Here is a 14,261-nt window from a genome sequence, read left to right on the forward strand (position 1 = left end):
CAGCATCCTGTTCTCACAGTGGCCAACCAGGTGCCTGGGGGAAGCCCGCAAGCAGGACCTGAGTGCAAGAACACTCTCCCCTCCTGAGGCTTCCGGCAACTGGTTTTCAGAAGCATGCTGCCTCTGACTAGGGTGGCACAGCACAGCCATCATGGCTAGTAGCCATTGATAGCCCTGTCCTCCATGAATTTGTCTAATCTTCTTTTAAAGCCATCCAACTCTTTGTAAAAGAGCTCTGCTTTCCAACCAACTCTCAGTGTTGCAGCAAAAGGATCGCGTTACCATTCTCTGCACCAATAATGCGTTCTAATTGCATGGCTTAGTTAAACTTGGTTTGGGGCTAAGTGAATAATAATATGGCCATACAAAGGGAACCCCATGGTGTATTCATCTCTAGAAAAAAAGCTACAAGGGCCACCAGTCAAGACTGGTCCAACACATATCCATGTTCAAATCATGCAGGTAGTGATCAGTCAGTTGAATTCTCTAACAGAATGACAGGAAACTTGTCGCCCTCCAGCTCTCATGATCCCTGACTGTTGGCCTTGCTGTCTGAGGCTGATGAAAAGTCAGAGTCTCAACAACATCTGAAGGGCATGTCTTCGGGAAAGGTGCTCTAACACATCACAGACATATATCGATATAGCCTAGTGACATCTGGAAGGCACTATGTTGGCTACCATTGATCTAGATCCGCCTTAGATCATTAAACTGAAATAAACTATTCTTCCTGTGATTAACCTTCCTTTTAAAAGACGCTGCCATCTAGTGGTGATCAGGATAGAAAAGTGTATAGTGTTTGTCAAAAGAACATGAGATTATGAGTTTGTTGATATTGTATTTGGGATTTCTTTTTCTTTTTTTACAGAATAATGTTATTTATTTATTTATTTATTTATTTACATTTCTAGACCGCCCTATAGCAGAAAGCTCTCAGGGCGGTGTACAACAAATAAAATCACAATTAAAATATGAGCAAGTGTGGAAAAATATATATATATATAGTACAATTATAAAACATTAATAAAATTGCCATTGATGTTTTAAAATATCCTTGTGTATTTGTTTAGCTTGAATGGAGAAAAAGTGAAGCACCCTCTAACTGCCAAATTTCATCTTCAGATCTCTCTCACACATGAACACAAGCAAAACAGAACATTTATATAGATATATATTTTTAAAGCATGGATTTTAACAGGGGTTTGTTTCTGTGTTGAGTTCACTGTTTTGTGCTCTCCTCTCCTCTGATGGAGGCTTAGGTCTATTGAACATTGTAGTTGATTCGTTGCTAGGATTTCCAGTAACCATGACCCAGTGATTCTTGTCTTCTTCAGCTCTGTGGGTATCCAGATAGGTGTGACAATTGACTTCATACTCCTTTCCAAAGTATGTCCTTTAAAAGAAGACAGCAGAAATTTGACCAGTGGTTGGGAGGGAGGGAGGAACAGCAAGGTGGTGTCAATGCTTATGTCTTGTGGCAGCTAGTATAGATGGGACTTTGAGATATCAGGAATTAGGGTTGAGCAGGATTACGGTTTAGAGCAAACCTTCCCATTTTGCTGCCTTTGACCCATGCATGGTTGGGAACACCGATCTGCAGATTAACCCACATAATCAACAGACTGAACCGTGCACAGGTCCATGCTGGACTTACGAGGTGACCCAAGGAATGCCTCCTTTTTGTATATAGGTACAAGGGGGCAAAAGGCTGATATAGCACAGAGGAGAGGAGAGCCTGGCTGGGAGTCCAGAGTCTGTGAGTTCAAATCCCCGCTCGTGTCTCCTGGGTGTCAAGGGACAGCTAAAGATCACCCCCACAGGGAGTGGCTCAGGGGTTACGTGCCCTGCCACCTGTGCAGCCGTGGGCAAGCTGCATAGTCCCAAGGAGCCCAGTTGCCCCCTAGTTGGCAGTTGCGGACAAGGAAGGGGCTGGCTTGTGCAGCTGTGGCAAGCTGAGCAGGCCCTCACCAGCTGGGGAGGACTAGCCTCAGAGGGAGGCAATGGTCAACCCCCTCTGAATACTGCTTACCATGAAAACCCTATTCATAGGGTCGCCATAAGTCGGGATCGACTTGAAGGCAGTCCATTTCCATTTTCACAAGGGGGCAGCCATCTTTTCTTCTGTATAATTTCCTAGGAAGGGACTGCATGTTATGACATACAGTCACTCTTCCTCAGAGCATATCAATTTTTTAAAAAAAATATTGTGTGGCCACAGACCTGCTCTACGCAGCTTAAAAGGCAGAAGGAGGAAGCCCCTCAGATCACCTTATAAGTACTTATTTTTTTCTTTTTGTAAAAGTGTGAGGATTTTTTTAAAGGATGTTTTGTTTTTGCTTTGTTTTTAATATGTTTTTATTGTTTTTGTTTGCCGCCCTGGGCTCCTTCTGGGAAGGAGTGGGATATAAATTATTGTTGTCATTGTTTGTTTTAAAATATTTTTTTTCTGGGGGGAAAATCCACTCATGAACAGGTCAAAATAGAGCCAACTGGAGGAAAAACCTGAACCAACATTGGAGAAAAATATGGCAATCCATCCATTCCTACCAGGGATCAACACACTTGGGCAGTATAGGTCCCAAATGTGATATGAGTCACAATGCAGCAGCATCAGTCACAACGCTCCAAGATGCTCAAACAAGAAGTCCACAGCCTTCCTGGCGCCCAACACTGTGGCCATATCTACACCCTAGATATAAACTGGTTCAATAGTAACTCCCCTTCCGCTGGGAACTCTGGACCCTGTGGTTCTGTGAGATGGGAAGAGGCTAGAGGACTCTTGCTGAAGTGTTTTCAGCAGCCTCAACTTTGGCCACTTCCATACATGCCAGTTTGGAAGCTGTTCATGTGGGCAAACGTTGCACAGCTGCCGCATGACGTCCTCATTAAAATGCGGATTTGCTGTTTCTGCGGGGAATCCAATAAGTGAAAAATAGACAAAATGCTGGAATTGTAATTTTGGATTAAATGGGGGTGGGAGGGGGAAAAAGGGGGTGGTATTTTGACAAGGATGATATCATGTGCACACCGTGCAAAACTTGCACGGGTGAGCAGCACCGAGTCCACCATAAACTGTCGTGTGGAAATGTCCCAAATTACAGTTCCTAGGATGGTTTGGGTAAGGCCTTTGGGGTTAAAACTGGTATAAAGCCAGAACATATTTGGAGTGTAGATATGCCCCTGTGGCAAAAGTTGCTTACCTGATCCAGAAGGTCCTAGGAACTGCCAACCCCTGATTTGTATGGCTGTGAATAATGAGAATCTTTGTGTTTGCCTAGAAATGGGAGAAGGGGGGAAATGAAAGGGGGGAAATAATAAAGGGGAAGAGGGTTTAAATCCTAGGGTTGTGTCCAATGGAACACTAAGTTAAATTTGCTTATTAGTATACTTGTTCCACAGGCAAAATGATTTGCACCAGTGGAACACTGTTGCACAAGAGCATACCTAAGAAGGTTGCTGGTAACTTCGTTGCACAATAGGTCGTGTAATCTGTTGTACAACGAGTTTCCACTAGCTCAACTATTGCATTGGATTCCTCTGTTGCACATTAAAGCTTGCCCTTGTGCAAGCAGACAGAGAACATTGGATGCATCCCCTATTGTTGACACATAAATTTGATCCAGAATCAAAACCAAAGTAGCAGGGAGAGGTGTAGCAAGAATGGAAGAATTAACATTTGAAAAAGTGTAGAAAAGGTGAGGTTATGGAAACTGGAGAAGAGTTGGAAGCAGAAGATGAAGATGGCTTGATGGATAAGGAATGGAAAGCTGTTCCCAAAATATGGACCAACTAAGAGCTGCGCCCCTGCTCACTCTGCTCACCAACCCCGCCTACTCCCCACCAAGCCCCCTCACTACCTCCCTCCTCCCTTGGCAGATCACCAAAGCTCCCCACCCCCTACCTTTACTCCTGCCTGCTTCTGTCTCCATCTCACTGCTCCACCGGTCTCAGATATCTGTCATCACGCTGTAGTTTGCAGTGCCACCTGTTGGCAGCCATGCAAACTGCAGCTGCATAATGACTTAGAATTTAGTATGTGATGACTTAGAATTTTATGCATATAGGAAGACAATATAGCAGAGGAAAAAAGAGATAAGGGTTAAAGGAGGCAGCTAATGGCTTCTATAGCACAGGAACTTTTACAGAGCCAATACAGCAAAAGTGGAAGAGGTGGCTGAGAAAGATGAGAGAATTGAGTCAGGAGTCAAGGTACTCTTAAGAAGCTCTATATCATTTTCTTACAGGAACTGGGAACCCTTCATACTCCATGCGAAACTGTGGGTCCAGAAATGTAGCTTGCCAAGAAGCCAGATAAGAAAGTTCATCCGTCAAGAATGCAGGCTGGCAAGACGATTTCTTAGCCATATTTATAAAACTTTTGTGGTCGCTTGCTAGAAATAGCTGAAAATGGAAACATGCGTGAATGATTTGTCTGGGAATTAGATGGACAATGTTGTAGATTGACAGAGACAAAAGAACAAGCATAACAAATACTACCTAGTTACAAATCTGGGTCTAGCATTACATTTACATCATACTGTATTCTGGGTGATCATCACATGTTGTGCTCATCAGTTTGCTATATGAACTAATCTGGTGTGAATGATTGGGTGGGAAGTCTTTGCATAACTTCAGGAAATTAGAGGCAGTGTTGAAACAGAGTTAGAAACCCAGTCCTTGCCAAAAAAAAGAATTCTACCCAGTTGCATTGATCAAAGCCATGCAAAAAACAAAGTTAACCATTAGCATCCAGCCTGATGAAGAGTTCTGGAGATTTCAAAAGCTTGCTCACTATGTTGTGACAATTTGACCCAAATCAGTGGTGTAAAAAAGGTAAAGGTGTCCCCGCACTTATAGTGCGAGTCGTTTCTGACTCTTAGGGTGATGTCTTGCGACGCTTACTAGGCAGACTGTATATATGGGGTGGGATTGCCAGTTCCTTCTCCGGCCTTTCTTTACCCCCCAGCATATGCCGGATACTCATTTTACCGACCACAGATGGATGGAAGGCTGAGTGGACCTCCACCCTTTTACCGGAGATTCGACTTCCTCCTTCCGTTGGAATCGAACTCCGGCCGTGAGCAGAGCTTCGGCTTCAGTGGTGTAGTGGAGTAGAAATGCGGGGGAGCATAGCTCCAAAACATTTTTTTAGAAGAGGAATTATGATGCCATCTGCTGGAGCACCAGAATAATTGACGGTACAAGCTTGTTTTGGCAAGTAATGGACTGCTGTCAAGTCTATCCCAACTTAGGCAAGTAAATGAAGTGATAATAAGGCTTGTGTGTGCGTGCGTGGTCTGCTGCTCTGCATTTGGACACCTATTAAAACAGCAGTTCCCAAACATTTTTTCCCACAGACCACTTGAAAACTGCTGAAAGTCTTAGCAGACAGCTTAATAATTTTTCTGTTTGTTGCACCAATTGTAACCCCATAGAATTCACATTGTAATAAATACAATATCAAAAATAAAATAAGCAATAAAATGTAACTACATCAATATGACTATTTCATGGGGTGGAGGTGCCATCTCCTATCTTTAACCAGAAATCCACAGAAACACAGCAGAGCATTTGAATGAAGTTTGCAAACTACCATTTGGGAACCGCTGTCTTAAGATATCGTAACCAAATTTTGTGTGATGGTTCCTGAGATGAAGCAGCAGGTTTGTGTCTTTGTTTGGATATGATTGGACACCATTTTGAATCAAGATAGCAGAATGAACCTTTCAAACTACACTGATTTTAACTACTGATTTCAAAACCACTGTTTTTTTTTTATTTCTTAGAATTCCCAAACAGTGCAAGTTTCAAAGCAGCTAAAAAAAACTCAGAGTGGTATGACAATGGAACCGATGATCTAGGGAGGTGGCAGACTCTCCAATACTGGAGCATTCCTGTTGGGTATGCTTTAATTTGGATTCCTGCACTGAGCAGGGGGTTGGACTCGATGGGCTTACAGGCCGCTTCCAACTTTATGGTTCTCTGATTCTATGAGTTCTACCTGAATGCCTCAAAACATCTAGAGGGCACCAGGTAAGCAGTTCTGAGCTTGGTGACATTCTTCATGAGAGGCTGGTTAGGAGTCCCAAGTAAGCTGCTCTGAGCTTTCCAAAGGGAGGGGCAGGATACAATGATGTAGCAGCAGATGATAATCATAACTGTAAGCTGTACTAGGCAGTAGCAATGGGGACCATTAGCAATCACCATTGCATACTACATATGTTTATGGTAACCTAAAATTACAGAAATTAACATTATATGCACTATACTGTTACGCCTATTTACTTACCATTCGATCTGGAAACCCTCCTGTTGTTCCAAGGCCAAAATTCTGCCCAAATCTAACCGTCTCTCCCATTGATTGTCCTTCAGTGCTTTAATAAACAGACAAAAGTCGGTATGTTAATAGAAGATATGTTACCTATCATTTATTAGGAGTGTGCAGCAGATTTGAATTAATCCCAAATTCCAAGCTAAAGCAAGGGGCTCCTGAGGAATTCTGGGCTTGTCCAAGGCAAGGCAGGATCTGTACAAGATGCCCCAGACTAAAGTAGGTGCCCCCACCCCAAAGCGCCTTATGGCACCTTGGCAGTACAGACACACAAAAAATCACAGTAGAAAACTTGTCTGCTAAAGTAAAACTAATGTCTCTCAGCTTACCATGTAAGAAAATGCCAGGGTAGCAAGGGGGGGGAGAAAGAAGAGTCCTTGTTGGGACTGACAGATCAAGCTTTTAATCAAAGGGAATGATTTTACCTGGACTCTGCAACCCCAGTGGTCATGGGCTTCTTGTTCACAAAACACTAGGGAATACTGATTCTTTTTTACCCACTGGAACTGTGAAGGCTGCACTAATGAGAAACCCATTGCAGCCTTCTGAAATTGGACAGGATTCAACCATGCCTACAAATATAATCAAATTCATTTATAGATGTCTCCTGTTTTTTTTTTTAAAGAAATCTAAACTTTAATAGTGCCCATCCCCCCAAAAAACCCTGATCTATTTGCCTGTTATTTGCCAGCGTTATCTACTCTGGAGTGGCTACTGTGCCTGCAAATTTCATCCGCCTCTGTCAAAAGGAAAATATTTATAGCCATTTTTTAAAAATTTCCCATACATCCTACAAATGAAATGAAACCTCATTTGTTCTGAAGCGGACTTTGCCTGAGCTTGAATCAGGCAGGCTCCAAAGCATGTTGGACTAAGGCAGGCTTCCCCCCGCCCCAAAAAAACCCCACCAAATCAAGATCCAAACACAATCCTGTGGTCAGTGCACACCCCAATTCATTTATACTGCATCACCAAAGTGTATTGTATTTTACAGTATGTGTGTATGTGTTTCACACCACACACTCAGTGGCCATTGCTGTGTTATGACCTCTGTTACAACACTAAACTTATAGTGGCCATTGTACCTTGACCCACACTTGAGGATCAATATGGTATAATGGTTTGACCAAGAGCAGGGTCAGTTACCATATCTAAGCCAAACCTAAGGATATCTTTTTTCAGTGGTGGGGGTGGTGGAGCTCTGTATGTTGCCTTGAGCAGGATATCTAATAAATGGCTATATTAGGGTTGGATGTGTTCTATTTCCAATCTGTATCACTCCTGTGTGTGTCCATTCATAAACCTGTTTTGTCCTGTTTCCACATCAATCTGCAATTTTTTTTTAGAATCTGCATGAAAATGTGTATTTAAATATGTGTTTTTGAACACATGTTCTCAAAAAATACACGTGTTTTTTCTCTTAAGTACTACAGCGGATTGCCTTCTTCAACAGGGTGTTGGACTAGATGAACTTTTGAGTTCCCTTTGAATTGTTTCTATGTTTCTGTGATTCTAGGAGTGAGTATAAGGCAGTCTCCTGTGCTCCTGTGTTGGAACCAATACATTTTGGGATTTAAGAAAAGCAAAGGAGAGAAAGACAGAAAGTTCCACTTCTAGGAATTTATGAAATGATGCAACCAGAGAGTCTCCCACCTTATAATCCGAAATGCATTCCGGCCAATTGGGGCCACACTTTTAACTGCGCTCAATCCACAGGGGGCTGTTAGTTCAGTCGCTGTATGCACAAGCATGTCACTAGGATTAACAGCCAGGGACAGATTCCCGGTCACACCATGTTCCTTCTCCGCCGGCGATCTGCTGTTTTCTAGGCTCACCAGCAGAACCGTATCTCCAAAGTGAATAAATCCATCTTTTGAAATGGAGAGCTGTTCCTGTTGTTTAAGAGGGGGTGGAATCTCAGCAGATTATACCATGTCGTGAATGTTCACGTCAGTTGTTTCTTAACTCTGACCCCCATCTGCACTATACATTTCAAACAGTATTATACCACTTTAAACAGCCATAGCTTCCCCCCAAAGAATCCAGGGAATTGTGGCTTGTTAAGGGTGCTGAGAGTTGTTAGGAGACCCCTCAGAGAGCTACAATCAATCTCTCTTCCTAGGGATCTCTGGGAATTGTAACTCTGCAAGGGGAATAGGAGTCTCTTAACAACTCTCAGCACCCTTAACAAACTACACTTCCCAGAATTCTGTGGGGGAAGCCATGAGTGTTTCAAGTGGCATGATACTGCTTTCAATGCATAATGCCAATGGGGCCTGAATATGATCAAGTCACACTATCTACTGCATTCACCAAGTACAGGTTGCAAGATCTACAAGTACAAGTCGCAAGGCCTGGCAAAAGCAGCATCCAGTCAGGGAAGGGCTGTAGGTCTGTGGCAGAGCACATGCTTTGCATACAAATGGTCCCAGTTTCAAACCCTGGCATCTACAAGTAAGCCTGGAAAAAGAGCCCTACCTGCAACCCTGGAGAGTTCCTGTCAGTCAGTATACATCAGCCTTCTCCCATTCTGGCGCCCTCTAGATGTTTTCAGGTGCAACTCCCATCAGTCCCAGCCAGCATGGCTAATGGTCAGAGATGATGGGAGGTGTACTCCAAAACACCTGGAGGGTATCAAGTTGGAGAAGGCTGGTGTAGCTGAGCTAGACTGAACAGTGGTCTGACTTGGGTATAACGCTGGTTCCTAAGACCTATTCAACCATTTTGCCTTATGTGCTAAATGAGTCCGCTAGAGGGGAGAGGAGGGACGGTGAATGCTATACCTCCGCTCGCTTGTAAAGAGTGGCCGCACCTGCTGCCAGCGTGTAGACCTCAGAAGAGTATGGAGAAGGGCTGTAGTTCAGTGGTAGAGCATCTGCTTTGCATGCAGAAGACCTCAGGTTCAATCCCCGTCATTGCTAGGAGAGAATCCTGTCTGAAATCCTGGAGAGCCACTACCAGTCAGTGTATGCAATACTGAGCTAGATGGGCCAATGGCCTGACTCATTATAAGGCAGCTTTCTATGTTCCTATAGACAGGAGTAGAGCAGGCTCTCAGCTGTAGCTGGTTGCCCTCCAAGTCTTCATTATGGAGGGTGATGAGAATGGCAACAGGAGATGGAGAATGGGTGCTTGCCTCCACTGAGTGTGTCCCCCCTTGGCCCAAATATGGCTCCAGACTCTCTGTCTTCAGGGAACACTTCCACCTCTCTATCTTCAGGGAACTCCCACCTAGACTCATCTCCTGAAGAACATGCTTATTTTTTCACTCGTATTACATACACACACACACATTGCCATTACTCCCAGTTTGGTTTCATCTGGAGATCTGATAGGCATAATATGTGAAACAAAATCAATGCCAGATTAATAATAATACAACATCACAAATGAGGACCCTTTGCATGCATTCCTTGAAGGCACATAATATTGCATCTTTGCTAAAGCTAAGCAGGCGAGGATCTGGTGGGAAATGGATGGGAAATTATCTGGGAACCACATGCACACCACCTTGAACTCCATCACAGAAGAAAGGTGAAATATTTATTTTTTGGTTGTTTGTTTATTATCTGATTTATATCCCACCCTTCCTCCCAGCAGGTGCCCAGAGTGGCAAACAAAAGCACTAAAAAAGCTTTAAAACGTCAGAAAAACAGACTTTAAAATATATTAAAACAAAACATCTTTAAAAACATCTTTTTAAAAAAGGTTTAAAAACATTTTTAAAAAAAGGTTTAAAAACATATTAAACAGCAGTTCCAACACAGACACAGACTAAGATAAGGTCTCTACTTAAAAGGCTTGTTGAAAGAGGAAGGTCTCTTATTGGAAGAGGAAGGTTTTCAGTAGGCACAGAAAAGATAACAGAGATAGCACCTGTCTAATATTTAAGGGGAGGGAATTCCAAAGGGTAGGTGCCACAACACTAAAGGTCTGCTTTCTACGTTGTGTGGAACGGGCCTCCTGATAAGATGGTATTTGCAGCAGGCCCACACCTGCAGAGCACAATGTTCAACTTGGTATATAAGGGGTAAGGTGATCTTTCAGGAATCCTGGTCCCAAGCTGTATAGGGCTTCCTGCACCAAAACTAGAACCTTGAACTTGGCCCGGAATATCAATGCAACAAAAAATTGGTTACCTTCTTTAAAAGGTTCTCTTTAAGTTTTTTTGATCTCTGGATTAGAAGCTCTCCTCTTTCTCTTTTATATAAGAAGTCTTTCAGGAGTTCCTGTTTTAAAACAAAATTTTAAAATGTGAGCTCGGTGATTTAACATTATTGCTGCTTGGTCTGAATATTACAACCTCCACCCACTGCAAACAGTGGAAAAGGCAATCGAACCCCAGAAGACTGCTGCATTTCACTGTAATGAAGTGTGCAAAATTATGACAGGCTCCCACCAAGTTGACCCAGAGGAGGTAGGGTTTAGAAAGCACAAAGCAAATGACAGAACCCAGAGAGGCTTTTACAAAATCAGAAAAGGGGGGGGGGAATCAAAAGAAGCATTTTTCTTCACTGCCTCAAATACGGGGAAGCTCACAAACAAACCTGCCTTTTGTTATGGACAAAGCATTTATTATAAAACTAGGGGAGCAGAAGATTAGTCAAACGTACTTACAAAAATGTGTTTATGATGAGAAATTCGCACTAAAATGCTGAAGAATTTTCAGGAGGATTTAAAGGAAAAAAATCTGCAAATTGCTGCAGAAATGTGAGAGCCAAATTTAAGATTAGAAAAATGAGATATGGAGAGAACCAAAATTGACAGATTATTCCATCCCTACCTGGAAATAGACAGATGTGTCCATTCCTAACATAGGGGCTGTTCAGACAGGATATTGAATATGCATAGACAAGAGGCCGGAGTCCTTGCCATGATCCTCCCCCCATCCCCAGCATTTGCTGTACAGCTTTTGAAATCTGCATAGAAACATCGCGGCCTAGGGAAATCCAATTCAAAAAGTATATGGAATACAGCAGGGAGTTTTCAGTTACCTCTTCCAGACACACATCTTCGTTCCAGTTGCCAATAAGCACCCCAGGGCTGTACTCTCTGCCACTCATGCTAGTCCTCACGTTGAACATGCTGGCTGTCTCAGAAGTGGCCCACTAGGCTGGCCTTAAAGTGGGGGAAGTGGGTGCCGTTGATTGAAAAAACACAACACCCTGGCCAAGGCGGTACAGACTGCCATTCTAAGCGAGAAGGATGATCTCTGTGTTGGGTTTACGCAGGTTGCCATGGGGACCATGTGTGCCTGGGATTGGCCCTCCTGGAGGAGAGCTGTTGGCCAATCAGAACAAAATAGAATAGATGAGGAAGGAGGTGGGAGCTCTGGCATCCCTTTAGCTATGTGGCATAGCTGTGGCCAGGCACAGATGGGACATATATTTTATAAATAAGAGAGAGGGAGAGAATTGAATTAATGGTCTGGTTTTATTTTTTTAAGGGATAGTGTTACAAAAGAACTGTGTCAGCGAAGACACACCTTGCAGCTCAGGTTTTACCTATTCAAACTGGATTTGAACATTCCGGGTGGGATATAAATGTTAACCCACACACAAAGAAAGCCAATGGATTTGTACTTGCCAGCTGTGTTTGTTTTGGCTGGCATATCATCATCTTGCATTTAAAGCTACAAATCCTTCCAAGACAACTTACAAGTAACATTAAAATGCAATAGTAAAGGGTTCCTCTTGAATGGTGTTTTTTGCAGGTGTATTCTACAACCTGTTATTGACACGATAACAGTGCATTAGTGGTGGATTTATCCTGAATTGTCCACACATTCCGCTTTATTAGTAGTTCTAAGATGCTTCCACAGTTTCAGTTGCCAGGCCCAGCCTCCAAGATGTCTTCTGTATCTTTAAAAGTTGTGCAGGGGAGAGGGAGAATTCCACCTTGTGGTTTTTCCCATTACAGTGTTGCAAGAACACCTGCACTTGGCTGACTTTCTCTTCTCCTAAAGATACAGGATCAGTCTCAGGCCCTGAACCTGGCAACCCTAATTGTGAGGTAGAGGTCCGGGTAGTTCTGCTGAAGCCAGCAAGTTTTGATTCCATAACCATGCAAAAATTAAATCAACTGAATTTTGGGAGTAGGATCTGCACACTGGAAGTGAATATATAAACACTCATAACATCTGAGTGAAAATGCATACCAAAGTTTGCTAGGAATAGCTTTAAATTCATGTTTGAATTCTTTTTTAGCCTCCTCAAAAATGTCCTGTTTGCTTGATTTGCTTACTTACTGTATCATGCTAGAAATTCCTAATTCACCTAATCTGAAATACCTGTTTTCCTCAATCACATGTTGAAGATCAACATTGTTACTGCATCTAACATTCTAGGTGCTGAGATGATTGTGTGGACCAATAAGAATTTTAGTACAACAGCTCCATCTTGTGGTTTATTTGGGTCAACCCATTTTCTTGCTTATTGACTATGCTCATTTTAAAGTGGGGTTACAAACTCCTCCTCTGTGTGGCTTATATAAGAGGATGAATAAGAGTTAGTTTTGCTTAAGATTATTGATATTGCCAAATCAGAATTTTGGAAGCAATGTGAGTGATGTAGATTTTGTACCATTTAGCATAACTGAACAAAACTCTTCGGCATCATAAAGAAATTGTGTTTTAGAATCTGAATTTCTCATCATCTTTGAAAAACCTAAGGTTTTAATTAGGATGTCTGGTTTATCTCAAGAGCCTTTGCACAGATGATGTTTTAGTTATATATGCATGTGACTTAACTACTTAAAAGGTAAGTTGCTTCTGATGAAATCATTTTTCAGTTATATGGAACTGGATCTCTGGGTATTCATTTCTTCTTTCCCTTCACAATCAAGCCAATGTTTAATTAACTTCCTCTGTTCACCAACATAGTTATGCAATAATGCAAGATATCCTACAGATGTTTTTAACAAAGCACAAAAAGAGATGCTTATAACCTGCTAGCAAACTGGTTTGCAGAATTATGGGTGGCTCATGAATGATTTCTTCTTTGTGAGATTGTAAGTGTTAGAAACCTGGTGAATGTTGATATTTACTGGTGATTCTTAAGATTTTTAAGAGCCCTAGTGGGAAATGCTAGAAACATTTGTGTTAAGCCTTCGTTTTGACACTTGCAGCCATGTCTTTTAATGATTAATGGTGGAAATGTAATGTTGCTCATTAATATATAAGCCCCATCCGCACTATACATTTCAAGCAGTATCATACCATTTTCAACAGTCATGGCTTCCCCCAAAGACTCCTGAGAACTGTAGCTTGTGAAGGGTGTTGAGAGTAGTTAGGAGACCACTATTCCCTTCCCAGAGCTATAATTCCCAAAGTTCTCTGGGATGAGTGATTGGTTGCTAATCTACTCTGAGAATTCCCTGCTCCCAAGGCTTGTGAAACGTGACATTAATAGTTATCTTGGGGGTCACTAACCTGGCTGTTCCATTACTGCCAGATATTCCTGCTTTCATTTTTTAAAATTTAAAGTATATTAGAAATTACCATAAAAACAATACATTTAAGACTTTCAACCTTTTTACCCCAGAATGACAACAAACTACATTATGCATTACATATATTACTTACATGAAGGAAGGTTAGAGGAATGTACAGTTTATCATTTATTTAATTTTATTCAGGGGGGCAGGGAAGTTTTACTCATTTCCATTAAACGACACCATATTTCACCAGGAGCACTAAATTGTATTTTGTTGGGATGATCCATCCATGTGATTGCCTCTCCATATAAGACAAATAAGGCCACCAACTGGCAATAAAATTCATGGGATCTCCTGCGCCCCGTACTTGATCAGTCAGTTTTTCGGATATAGCTATGAATAAGACTTGTCTAAACCAATTATCCAACTAAGTTAGATGCATCTTTCCAACCTTGAGCTATCAGTAAGCATGCCACAATCAGCATATAAATAATCA

At 42.2% G+C, this 14,261-nt stretch overlaps 1 protein-coding gene across 1 annotated transcript; it reads right to left on the minus strand.

Moving 5' to 3' along the window:
* Positions 1-958: 958 nt before the first annotated feature.
* On the minus strand, positions 959-11,507 carry CFAP161 (cilia and flagella associated protein 161). The gene is made up of 7 exons (XM_061595706.1): positions 11,326-11,507; positions 10,471-10,560; positions 7,985-8,223; positions 6,290-6,374; positions 4,243-4,401; positions 3,201-3,274; positions 959-1,393 (listed from the first exon to the last, which is right to left on the minus strand). The coding sequence occupies exons 1-7, from the start codon at positions 11,413-11,415 to the stop codon at positions 1,192-1,194; spliced, it is 939 nt and encodes a 312-aa protein (XP_061451690.1). The 5' UTR covers positions 11,416-11,507; the 3' UTR covers positions 959-1,191.
* Between the last annotated feature and the right edge of the window lie 2,754 nt (positions 11,508-14,261).

This window comes from Rhineura floridana, chromosome 14 (genome assembly GCF_030035675.1).
Source record: "Rhineura floridana isolate rRhiFlo1 chromosome 14, rRhiFlo1.hap2, whole genome shotgun sequence".
Lineage (NCBI taxonomy): Eukaryota > Metazoa > Chordata > Lepidosauria > Squamata > Rhineuridae > Rhineura > Rhineura floridana.